The sequence below is a fragment of the Mercenaria mercenaria genome, chromosome 2, assembly GCF_021730395.1.
Source record: "Mercenaria mercenaria strain notata chromosome 2, MADL_Memer_1, whole genome shotgun sequence".
Lineage (NCBI taxonomy): Eukaryota > Metazoa > Mollusca > Bivalvia > Venerida > Veneridae > Mercenaria > Mercenaria mercenaria.
In genome coordinates, this window is record NC_069362.1 from 57,276,969 (window position 1) to 57,290,415 (window position 13,447).

At 36.4% G+C, this 13,447-nt stretch overlaps 1 protein-coding gene across 2 annotated transcripts in view; it reads left to right on the forward strand.

The window, feature by feature from the left end:
- The window catches only part of LOC123564010 (serine/threonine-protein kinase 31-like), an 88,250-nt gene extending 77,988 nt beyond the window's left edge, over positions 1 to 10,262 (forward strand). For both annotated transcript variants that reach the window (XM_053536660.1, XM_053536661.1), the window contains 5 exons: positions 111 to 242; positions 873 to 935; positions 1,322 to 1,545; positions 2,578 to 3,179; positions 6,638 to 10,262. In XM_053536660.1, coding sequence (XP_053392635.1) covers positions 111 to 242; positions 873 to 935; positions 1,322 to 1,545; positions 2,578 to 3,179; positions 6,638 to 6,753 — 1,137 coding nt within the window. In that variant the 3' untranslated portion in view covers positions 6,754 to 10,262. The remainder of the gene's footprint in view (positions 1 to 110; positions 243 to 872; positions 936 to 1,321; positions 1,546 to 2,577; positions 3,180 to 6,637) is intronic.
- The last annotated feature ends 3,185 nt before the right edge of the window (positions 10,263 to 13,447 follow it).

The window sequence follows — 13,447 nt, forward strand, 5'->3', positions numbered from 1 at the left end:
GTACAGTGTTCACAGAGTAATCTGTTTTCTGATAAATATCTGTCATCTTGGTAAGTATAACTCTGTTACAAGGTTTACAAATTGGTCAGTTGTATAATTTGTTATTACAGAATGATCGTATCAGTAAACGTTATGTGACAGAAGGAGGGTTAGTATTTCAGACTCCGGAGCTGCAGTATACCTCACCAGACATCCTTGGTAATGCTGCAGATGTCTACAATCTAGTACTGTTTATTTTCTGGGTAAATATATATGTTCTTACATTTTTATTATCCCCCGCTGATGAAATCGGGAGGGGGGTATTGAAATGGCGTTGTGCGTCCGTCCGTCCTCGGCCATTTCTCAGTAACTAGCAGGTAGAATTTCATGAAACTTAAAATAAATGTGAACCAACATACTGAGATGATGCCCGTCAAGTTTTTTTTTGGATTGGTCAATTTCCCTTAGAGTTATTGCCCTTGATTTAATGAAAAATCCACGTCTGCAGCCATTTTTCAGTAACAAGCTGATAGAATTTCATGAAACTTGAAATAAATATGAACCAACATACTTCGATGATGCCCGATTCTTCTGATAAATTTCAGTATCCAAAGTGTGGTTCCTAATGCATCAGTTATGACAAATACCCCCGTCTTGTAGAGGACTATATTGCTGGGCAATAATCCTGTTTAAAATGATATGTTTGGACAGTTTGGTGTACATATTATGAAGAGCAATTGTCTGTAAAGTTTGAGACTTGAAATGAAAATTTACCTTAAGTGAGGTACTAAAACACATACAAACAATAAATATCCACGTAATTAACTTTCTAGAACTTTCTAGAACTATATTCCTTTCAAATGTTAGTTTGATTTTACTTATTTCTGTTTCAGTTATATTGTCCAAACCACAAACCTACATCACTACCTAATGGCAGTCCCAATGTCAAACATTTGGTAAGGCATTTCATTTTCTCTACCATTTTATTTTAACATTTTATTTTAATTAGAAATCAAATTTAAGTTTAATACTAGTTAATGGGGAGGTGAAATAGATGTATTCTTTTCCATACCATAGTTGCTCTAAAAGTAATAGGTTTCTTATTAAGTGTTCTTGCAATGTCCTCTGACATAATCTTGCAAACTTGGGTCAACTCCTTGAAAAATAAACCTAGAAAATCTGAAAATTGAAACCCTAGAATTAAAGGAATATTAAAGTTGTGAAATAAAATCAAGCATATTTATCTTAAGAAGTCACAAAGTTGATTAAAGTCAAACATGTGTATAAAGAAATTGAGGTTTTTTGCTCTTTTCAAGTTAACAGAAATCATGATATATTACAGAATCCCACAATGCAGCAGCTATTTGATGCCGTGTTAAGTGGTAAAACAGCAACGCGGATTCACTCGCAACAAGTGCTCAAATTACTACAGGAAGCGAAACCCACACAGGAAGTTCCGCCCCAGCCGGCACCAGTTAGTGCACCAGTACCAGCAGCACAAGTTCCAGTCATCAAAAGAACAGATGAACCAATGGAAATAGGAGTATTCCGTGCAGAGGATTATATGTAAGTTAATTCAGTTGTAGAGGCAGTATATAGCTTTACTTACATTGGTTGCTAGAATATACAGTTTCCAATCAAAAACCATCTTGAATGCACCAGAATTGACTCAATATAATAGTTTAGGTAGTAAAATACATCAAATGGTAAATAATACACAAGCTAAAATAAAACTGCACGTTGTTTACTTGACTATTAATAGGTAGAGCTATTGCACTCGCCCATACATTGGCGTCCCAATTTGATTAAGTTTTTGTATGTAACTTCACAGATACTCACTGTGATGAACTGACTTGCAGTGCACAGGTTCCGTAACTATTTTGCTGTGTTTCCAAATTATGCATTTTTTTTTCCGACTTAACAAGTTTTGGTTAAGTTTTTTATGTGTGGTTAGGATTACATAGGTAAGCTGATATCTCAATACCTATGGGAATGGATTGAAACTTAACACACTTGTTCACTGTGATGAGCTGACATGCATTGGACTGGTTCTATAATTCTGTTTTACACTATTATAAAACTTTGCCCCTTTTTCGACTTCTGTACTCATTCAGTTAACTTTCTTTAGTGGCAAAGCTGTTGTTATAATGGTTTAACATAGAACTGTTTTAAGATATCCTAACCTACATTACTGCATACATTGCAAATGTTTGTAGGGTAAATCTTGCTGAGACATCTATAGAATATGCATTTTATTTTGGTCCTTTTATGAAAGTACCCACACGTGTGATTATTGAGACTGTTGCCTCAGTAGTAGAGAGCCCTCTTGAGTGCAGAAGTTTTTGGGTTTGTTCCATTGTTGTTACACCATATGTATGAAAATATGTGAAAAATTGAATTGAAAGCTCCCTTGCTTGGCACTCAGTATTAAAAGGGAAACTGACTCTCTTCTCATATTCTCATACCTTTGTGACACTGGGTACCATTAAGGATGGTGTGTAAAGAGTGATTATTATGTTGTAAAAGTTGTTTACAGTCAACTAACTAAATTAGTATAAAGCAATAACTATAAAATGATGCCTGATTTTGTATATTCAGAACAGAGCCAAATATCCTGCCAGTTGAACCAGAACCAAAGTATAACGTTTCTGCTGGAGCAGATACTGATAATTCATGGACAACAGAAAGTTCATTGTCAGGGACCAACAGTAGTCGGGGAGATTCACCACTTGACAATACTGTGTTAGAGCTAGCAAAGTCAGATATGCCGGAGTCAGTGTCTAAACAGGATGATAAAAGTTCAGACATACAAGAAATCGCAGAAAATTTACCAGTAAACTTTAATAATGAAGATAAAACTGTGCAGGCTACTGACACTACTGCTGCCATCCACACTGACAGCAGTGCATGTGAGACAGCATTAAATACTGAACAAACCTCAAACAATGGTGGGGTTATTGTGGAGGAAGAAGGATCTGACCTTACCGGAGTGACAGGGAACACAGAGAAGGAATCTGAGCTTACGGGAGTGTCTGGGATCGCAGAGAAGGGATCTGAGCATTCAGAAGTGTCCGGGATCACAGAGAAGGGGTCTGAGCTTACGGGAGTGTCTGGGATCACAGAGAAGGGATCTGAGCATTCAGTAGTGTCTGGGATCACAGAGAAGGGGGCAGCATGTGAGACTTTACCAGATGATACATGTTAGTTATCAGTTAATACTTGTGCAATAACAGTTATCTGTTCTGTTCTTGTTCAGTTTTGCACCCTTGAACATGTTGCTTGTTTTTGCTGCTTTTATTTTACCAGAGGGAGGAATATAGTAAGTGCTTTTTGTTAGTTGGGTTTTTGTTGGGTTTTTTTTTAGGAGAGGGAAGCATGTTATCCCTTCTCTCAGTCTGGTTTCTCTTGCCCAATATGTCATTTTGTCATTTGTCAAAATATTGCATCTTTGCAAATTTTAGACAAAAGTATAGATACTTGGCAAGTTGTTTTTTCCATGGGAGACGTTTGTCTTAAAGGAGAAAATTAGTGAACAATCAATATATCAGGCAGCTGTTTTCATATGCGGACTTCTGTATCCTTTCATTTTCTGTTGTAGAAATTAAGAGATCTTTACAGTCAAAAGCAGTACGTTCAATAATGTTTGGAAGACGATTATACAAATGATGTTTTCAGTATGGCAGTTATTTTAATTGTGGAAAAAAATAGATTTTGCAGTACAGACAACTTTTTAGCGTACCATATTGTGTTCAGCATATATGTATTTGATTCATCATGATATTGGTTGTTGTATGAGAACCTTTAGTCTTGTTAGTTCATATTTCAACAGCAAGTTGTTTCATGTTTTATATAACAGCATGTCATTTCATGTTTATTTCAATGTTAAACTAATCCTGCTTTGTTGCACCAGTTATTATTTTGTATTTCAGAAGCATTTACATAACAGTTTTCAATTTTACCCAAGCCAGAGACTCCTGATTAGCTATGTGTTTATGTACTCAAGCTGCTGTCGTCAGGCCTTGCCATTTTTTAGCTCACCTCACACAAAATGCTAAAGGTGAGCTATCATGATCACCCTGTGTCCATCATTGTTGTTATCTGCCATCAGTAATATTACTGTCAATACCCTCAAGTCGCAACATTGGTCCAATCAAAATGAAACTTGGTCAGGGTGTTTGAAGGAGTAAAATCCTTTGAGTGGGGTACTGGTTGACCATCATCATAGTTGAAATTCAAACACAGAGGATGTTGTTTGCATCCTAGAGGCCATATTTTATACCTGATCTACATTAGACCTATCAGAGTGTTTATGAGACTAGATCATTTTCAAAACTGGGTCATCTTTAATCAGATCACTAGGAAAACTAGAGGCAACATTTCTACCTGATCTGCATGAAACCTGGTAAGAATGTTTTACTTTATTAAATCCAGCTCAAGTTCAAAATGGGATGTCCATGATCAAAACCAAGGTCACTAGGTCAAATCATAGAAAAACTTAACTTTACAGAGGCCACATTTCCTGCATACTGTAAACGCATATATTTTCGCGATGTCAAAATTTCACGAATTTGAAATTTTGAGTATGTTCGCAAGGTTTAATATTCACGAAATTGTGTAAATGGTATCTTGCTTGAATTAGAATTATACTTATGGTGAATATTTACGCAAGGATTTATTTTCGCGAGATGTAGGGCCTCGCGAATATAGCGAAAACTAAACCCCGCGAAAATTTCTGCTTTTACAGTAGTTGTTATGAATCCTAGTTGGAATGTTTGTCTAGTTTGAAACAGGTTTACCTAGTGTCAAAACAGTACAAAACATAAATCAAAGGCCTGAATGGCCTGAGTCGGCTAATGATTGATGTACTGACAGTATAGTCTACCAGTTTCAGTTTGTTTTTAGTTTTTTTCTTAAAATTTCATAACACAGCTCGATATTTACCCAAAATATTATATCCGGATACGATTACACTTTTCTCCAGTTTGAACGAATTTTTACAAATTGTGATGATACGAAGACATTTAGCAGCAATTGGCAGTATCTGACATTGAAGTTTATGGTTAAATTACCTCTTATTTAAATCTTTTCATAAAAAAGTTGTTTCGTTTCGCCAAACATAGACGATCTACTTTCGATTTCAAAAACTACAAGAAAATACAATTTAATGTTTCGCCGATTTGTTTATTTCTCGAAAAATAAGAATTAAAATCATTTTTAATATCAGTAGTAACTAAACAAACCAGTAAGAGCTTCTTCTTCCGATAATTTATCCGTTTACTGACTGCAAAATTCAACCCACGCAAAGTTTATAGAAATCATACGATGCGTGTTTACGTTCAATGTGGGAGAATTAAGGCTGATCGGCTATGTTACCTAACGCATCCAGACGATTCAGATTTTGTTTTTAAAAAAGCATTGTGTGCGTTTCTGTAATTTTATATACGTTTTTATACGCTTAGAAATTATTAGACATGCGTATTTGCATTATTTCTATACGTAATTTACGCTAATACGCATCTTATCTGGAGCCCTGCTGGAACTATTTTTTGTCTTTCGCTGGATGTTACCCAAGCTTGTAAGCCTGCGCAATTCTTAAAATGCACATTTATGCTTAATGAGTTACATTCGAGAATTGCACAATTACAAGTCATAAATATGACAGATTACATCGTATATTGGTCATAGCAAAGGGAATTGACACAACTTAACTTCATTCATGCAGTGAACTGTTTGAAATTTGAGAAATCTAATGGAACTACATCCCTTCACATGTTATTCGGTCCATTTAGAGAATCGTTAAATAGCAATGACTCGTCAAAAGGCTTTCAGCCTTTAGCCGACTCAAAAAGAACAATTAAACACTTCAGAGGTATTATGTTCAACATAGTTCAAAGGAAACCTTGTCACAATGAATCCTAGGTTAAATTTGTTACTGGATCATCAAGGATCCTTTGGACCTCTGGCAATAGTGTAGACTATTAACCTGCATGCCATTCAATCAGTATGTTTTGAACAAAGTCATAGTGCTAAGACGTGATAAAAAAGTAATAAAGATTGAGTGAAATTTTGTAGCCAACACAGAAATATCAACTTCAGTCGTATTCATTTAAGAATTTGATGCTGTAAAATCAGACATTTTTACAGCGTAAAATATTGGTATTTTTAGAATTTGAATTGTTTCACATTGTAGAATATGCGTAACATATAGCCAACTTGTTAGACATATAGATCTTTTTAAGACAGTAAAGTGTTTTTTTTTTTTTGCAAATACGGCCTGTTGGCAAAAATAGTGAAAGCTAATTCCATGTGAAAAGTACTCAGTAGATGTTTTCATTTGTACTAAAGATGATATTTTGACTTGTTCTGTCAAAAATTTGTTAAAAGCCATGTAGAGTGTTGATTTCGTTCATGATTTTAAAACTTTGAGAAATATTTACTCCTTCTGAAACTCCTTATGTTTTTCAGGCATACTATGACAACAGTTAGTAGGACTGTTTATTTCATATCAGGCATTTTACATAAAACAATCTGTGTATATGGGTGCATGTTTCAGTGAAGATATTACTATGTAACCCCATGTTGTACTATAATACCATGTACCTGGGTGAATAAAAGAAATATTCTGTTCTGTAACTAAGTATATGGATGCATGTTTCAGTGAAGACGTTACTAGATGAAAGTAGAACATTCCTCACGTCCCCAGATCCGAAACAAGCCAAGTCCCCCCTTACAAGCCTGTTGAATTTGGTCAGGAAAAGCACTGCAGTTGAATAAATGTGTCTGGATCCTGAAAAAATGTCCCTAAATTGTTTTTGTTCTAAATGTTTTATTATGGTTTATGAATAATGCTGTTTTATGTTTAATACAAAGATGATTAAAAAATCAAATAGAAGAATAAATTGCCATGTTTTTAAAATTAAAAAGTATTGGAAGCGAAGGACTAAATAGAAAAGTTGTTGAAGAAGAGTTACTGACTAGTGAAGAATTGATTAGTTAGTTCTATTAAAATTATTGAGATGCAGTGTGTGTGTCTTCAGACTTGCACGCGTCTTACAGAAATTGGTGCAGTGGACTGTAATATGGAACTGCAAGAGCTTGAATTAAAACAAAGACTAAATATATCTTCTTATAAACTGCTGGATCAATGTTCACTAATGTTAGGAGCATATTTATATGGACCTTTCAAAAAGATTGTTAGAATGATTCTGCTTGACTACAGAAATTGCACAAATGGTTCCACTTGACTGCCTGTTTCTTATTTGGGTCTTATCTTCACATTTTGAACAAAAGTAATTTTTTTACTAAACTCATTTGTTATATGTGTCGTGACAGATACACATGATCAAAAGGTCAAGGTCAAGTGGGTGTTTTGTAGGCTGTCTTGTTCCTCTTGCTTTGGTAAAGAATAGTTTTATAACGGAATAGTTGATACTTCGTCTTGCTAAAGATAACACACCATACCTGTTTGTTCAAATTGCTGTTTGATTATAATAAAACTTTGTAGGAGACTTTGGTTCCAAGTCTTGTTGACAATATTTTCAGCTTGAGTGCTAGTAATAACCATTTATTAGTCCCCTACTGGTTGAAAACCAGTTTCGGGGACTATAGGAATGCGCTTGTCCGTCATTCCGTCCATCTGTCCGTCCGTCCGTCCGTCCGCAATTTCGTGTCCGGTCCATAACTCTGTCATCCATGAAGGGATTTTAATATTACTTGGCACAAATGTTCCCAATGATTAGACGACGTGTCATGCGCAAAACCCGGACCCCTAGCTCAAAGGTCAAGGTCACAATTGGAGGTCAAAGGTCAACAGGGCTTTTTTCCTGTCCGGTCCATAACTCTCCCATCCATGAAGGGATTTTAACATTACTTGGCAAAAATGTTCCCCATGATGAGACGACGTGTCATGTGCAAAACCCGGACCCCTAGCTCAAAGGTCAAGGTCACAGTTGGAGGTCAAAGGTCAACAGGGCTTTTTTCCTGTCTGGTCCATAACTCTCCCATCCATGAAGGGATTTTAATATTACTTGGCATAAATGTTCCCCATGATGCGACGACGTGTCATGCGCAAAACCCAGACCCCTAGCTCAAAGGTCAAGGTCACAATTTGAGGTCAAAGGTCAACAGGGCTTTTTTCCTGTCCGGTCCATAACTCTGCCGTCCATGAAGGGATTTTAATATTACTTGGCACAAATGTATCTCATAATAAGACGACGTGTCATGCACAACTTTCAGACCCCTGGCTCAAAGGTCAAGGTCACACTTAGCAGTCAAATGTTAACATAGCATGAACAGGGTCTGTTTCGTGTCCGGTCCATAACTCTGACATTCATTAAGGGATTTTAATATTACTTGACACAAATGTTCCCCATGATGTGACGACATGTCATGCGCAAAACCCACACCCCTAACTCAAAGGTCAAGGTCACAATTGGAGGTCAAAGGTCAATGATTTTTTCTTCCTGTCCGATCCAGAACTCTGTCATCCATCAAGGGATTACAGTATCACTTGGCATAATTGTTCCCCATGATGAGATGACATGTCATGCGCAACACCCAGTACCCTAGCTTAAAGGTCAAGGTCACACTTTGAGATCAAAGGTCAGTAGGATTTTTTTCCTGTCCAGTCTAAAACTTTGTCATGCAAAACAGGATTTAGATATCAGTTGGCACAAATATTCCCCCGGATGAGACAACATGTTATGCGCAAAACCCAAGCCCAGGGTCTATTGTCAAGGTCACACTTAGAGACCAAAGGTCAGACACAAGAATGACTTTGTCTGGAGCATTTCTTCTTCATGCATTGAGGGATTTTGATGTAACTTGGACCAAATGTTCACCACCATGAGGCACCCTTGTTTTTAGAATTACGTCCCTTTGTTTTACTATAAATAGATTTTATTGTAACTTTTTTATTATTGGCCGTAGAGAAAAATTGAGATCACTTTTCTGTGGTACAACATGCATGTTACATCCATTTTTTAGGTGTATTTTGACCTATCTCTACCTGGTAAAGAGTTTCTTGTGGACTTATATTATATAGATTTTTTTTTTTTTTTTTTTTTTTTGATTTTTTAAGATAAATTTCCCTTTGTTGGTACTATAAATAACTTATATGATAACTTTTTTATAATCGGCAAAAACATTTCAATATGAAAACAACTGTGGGTTTTTATATATGCACATTTTAATCCAGGTGTGTTGTTAAAACATATTGTATATAATAGTACAATATTGTTTATACATCATTGACAGATATCAATTCATGATGTTATACTGCAGTAGAGAAAGTTAGGTGCCTTCCAGTAGGGGACTTTGTATTGCATGGCAATACTTCATTCACTTGTTCTCTTATGAATGACACTTATAAGAATTATTGGACTTACAAGGGCTCTCTGCTAATACATTCATTTCATTTTGTTGTCATTTTTTCCTCCAGGATTTTATAAAGTATACAAATATGAGACATTGTTTTGTGTCAAATATATTTTCAAGGGTGTTGTTTTGTAAGCATGAATACATTTTACCATTTACTTCACTTGTACTTTTTATCAATTGTTAAAGTATTATTTTGATCATTTTATAACTGAAACTTGAACGCTAACAGCATTTTGTCAGTCCATCTACATGTTCGCTAAATCCTCATTTCTTAAATATTTGAATTGCAATTTTTGAAAATTATAAGAATGTGATCTTCCAAAATGTGTGCTTGCTTATAATACAACAAGTGTGGATATGTAAGTAAATGGCAAGAATTGTGCTGGGATAACAACATGCCAGATATTGAGAGGAGACCAGGAAAGACGTGTCTATGTTGATAACATGGCAGGATAAAGATAATGAAGTGATATTTCTGAAGTTCTTAGTACATGTATTAAGTAACAATTTGTTGCAACTAGTTTTGTTTAAATAACTTAAAGGTCTTGTAATGTTAATAAAAGCACAATTTTCATTCAGCATCATCAAATATGGTTTGGGTTGGATAGCCATGGTAGCAGATGGGTATTTTCAATTATATATCTGGTATTAGTACTTTATAAACTCACTGGTTTATGCTCTTTTTCAACATTTTATATATATAGAGCAATATAAAATGAACACAAAGAATATATTTTTGTTTTGTTTTGAAGCCATTTTAGTTTTTTTTTTTGTTTTTTTTTCTAAGTAGGACTAGACAAAATGATGTTAGCTTTCATTTGAGTTTTTATTTTAGATACAATTTTGTTATTTTCCACAAGATGTGAATACTGTTACTATGTTAATACAATAAAAACTAAGCTGTGTTCTTCTTTCTTAATAGCAGAAAGATACTGTTAATCTTTGTACCCCACCCAGTTACCTCAATACGTAGGACACAAGACTTGTAAGAGGGTGGTAGTTTTCAATCCCTGGTAATGTCGTGATTCATACAGAATAAATAAACAAAAATTTCAGAACTTCTTAAGGACGTTTTTTATGCCCCCGAAGGGAGGCATATAGTTTTTGAACCGTCTGTCGGTCTGTCAGTCTGTCCACAATTTTCGTGTCCGGTCCATATCTTTGTCATCGATGGATGGATTTTCAAATAACTTGGCATGAATGTGTACCACAGTAAGACGACGTGTCGCGCGCAAGACCCAGGTCCGTAGCTCAAAGGTCAAGGTCACACTTAGACATTAAAGGATAGTGCATTGATGGGCGTGTCCGGTCCATATCTTTGTCATCGATGGATGGATTTTCAAATAACTTGGCATGAATGTGTACCACAGTAAGACGACGTGTCGCGTGCAAGACCCAGGTCCGTAGCTCAAAGGTCAAGGTCACACTTAGACATTAAAGGATAGTGCATTGATGGGCGTGTCCGGTCCATATCTTTGTCAACCATGGATGGATTTTCAAATAACTTGGCATGAATGTGTACCACAGTAAGACGACGTGTCGCGCCCAAGACCCAGGTCTGTAGCTCAAAGGTCAAGGTCACACTTAGACGTTAAAGGTCATTTTTCATGATAGTGCATTGATGGGCGTGTCCGGTCCATATCTTTGTCATTCATGCATGGATTTTAAAATAACTACGCATGAATGTGTGGCACAGTAAGACGACGTGTCGCGCGCAAGACCCAGCTCCGTAGGTCAAAGGTCCTAAACTCTAACATCGGCCATAACTACTCATTCAAAGTGCCATCGGGGGCATATGTCATCCTATGGAGACAGCTCTTGTTTTTTATTTTCCAGGACTTAATTTCTCTTTATTTCTATACCTAGTCTTATTATGAGCAATGTATCATTTCCATGAGATCTCAGCTAACAAAAAGTAGGTATTAAAGAAACATACAAAGTTAAGTCTGTAAATTTACAGACAGTCAATAAATTTAACATTTTTAGGTCTGTATGCTTGAAATCTAGTAAAATTGCAACTTGACCCAAACCTGAAGGTTAAAATGGAAGAATTTGTTGAGTGCATGCATAAATGGAAGTGATTTTAAGCCATTATAGATGACTGAATTTTATGAAAATGTGAACAGGAGTGCCAGAGTCACGAAATACGCCCGTCATAGAACTTGGCCTAATTCAAGGGGCATAATCCAAAAGTACCTGGGGCGATTTGGGTGGTTATTGTACTTGGCCGAGATATTAAGCCCACAAACATTGTCAGCAAGTTTGTTGAAGATCGAATAAAAACTTAAACTTTGAGAGGGGATAAGGCTGAATTCGCAGTTTTTCGAGTAATTCAAGGGCCATAATCCAAGAATGCCTGGGGCAATTTGGCTGGTTATCAAACTTGGCTGAGATATTATGCCCGCAAACATTGTCAGCAAGTTTGGTGAAGATTGGATGAAAACTGTTCGACTTAGAGAACTGACAAGGCTAAATTCGCAGTTTTTCGAGTAATTCAAGGGCCATCATTCAAGAATGCCTGGGGCAATTTGGCTGGTAATCAAACTTGGTCGAGATATTATGCCCACAAACATTGTCAGCAAGTTTGGTGAAGATTGGATGAAAACTGTTGGACTTGGAGAACTGACAAGGCTAAATCGCAGTTTTTCGAGTAATTCAAGAGCCATAATCCAAGAATGCCTAGGGCAGTTTGGCTGGTTATCGAACTTGGCCGAGGTATTATTCCCACAAACATTGTCAACAAATTTGCTAAAGATTGGATGAAAACTGTTGGACTTAAAAGAGTGGACAAGGCTGAATTCGCAGTTTTTCTAGTAATTCAAGGGCCATAATCCAGGAGTGCCTGGGACGATTTGGCTGGTTATCGAACTAGGCCGAGATATTATGCCCACAAACATTGTCAGCAAGTTTGGTGAAGATCCAATGAAAACTGTTCGGGTGTTCACATAATACGCCTCGCTCTTTCAGAGACGGGCGTATAGAAAATTAAATGGATCCAAACATCTGAAACTCTCTTGGCAGGTATATCTAAGTAATGTGGCAAGGTGGTTGGTTCAGATCCAAGACAATGATGATTGACTGAAGGTGTGTCTCGAGTCATTGATCTTGTGGGAAAATAGTCAGCTGTTTTATGTTATTGAAGAACAGTTAATAAGAATCTTATATTATGTATGCACTCATAAGCAGTCTTGGGAATGTAACTTGGTCAAATCAAAGAAAATGCTTGTTTACATTCAAGAGGCCACGTTTTTTGGTCCAATCTTAATGAAAATTGGTCATAATATTTGTATCCATGAAATCACTAGGTAAAACATGTTTACACTGTTATGGTGTGTTAAACAGGTGAGCGACCTAGGGCCATCTTGGACCTCTTGTTATAAAGTTTTTACTGGCAAAGCTCTTATTCAGAGTCAAGCACTGAGAAAAGTCAAACGTGCTGTCTTATAGACAGCTCTTGTTCATCTGGGTCTGCCCCCAATTTCCAGAGTTATGGCCCCTGAAATAGTCAAAAATACACATTTTCACCTTGAGACGCGCCTAACTCGAAGTATTTCATATAAATTGATTAAACCTTGCCGGACTCTTTTTCATGATATGAACTTGCGCACCTCCTATTTTTTGACTGCCTCTGCCCCCTATTTCCAGAGTTTTTGCCCCTGAAACAGTCAAAAATGCACATTTTCACCTTGTGAAGCATCTAGCTCCAAAAGTGTATGATATAAATGGATGAAAACTTGCACGAGTCTTTTTCATGATATAAACTTGCGCACCTCTTATTTTTTGGCTGGCTCCATCCCCTATTTTTAAAAATATGGCCCCTGAAATAGTCAAAAATGCACATTTTCACCTAATAATTTGCCAAGCTCAAAAAGTATTTGATGTAAATTCATGAAACCTTGCTTGAGTCTTTATCATGATGTGACCTTGCACACTTGGCATTCTTCTTCAGAATCTTAGCTCATATCACAGAGTTGTGGCCCTTGAAATAGCCAAAATAGTGGATTTTTTGTTTGTGATGCTCATAGCTCAAAAAGTATATGGCCTAGAATAATGAATCCTTTTAATAAAATGTTTGTTGATGCTATACCCC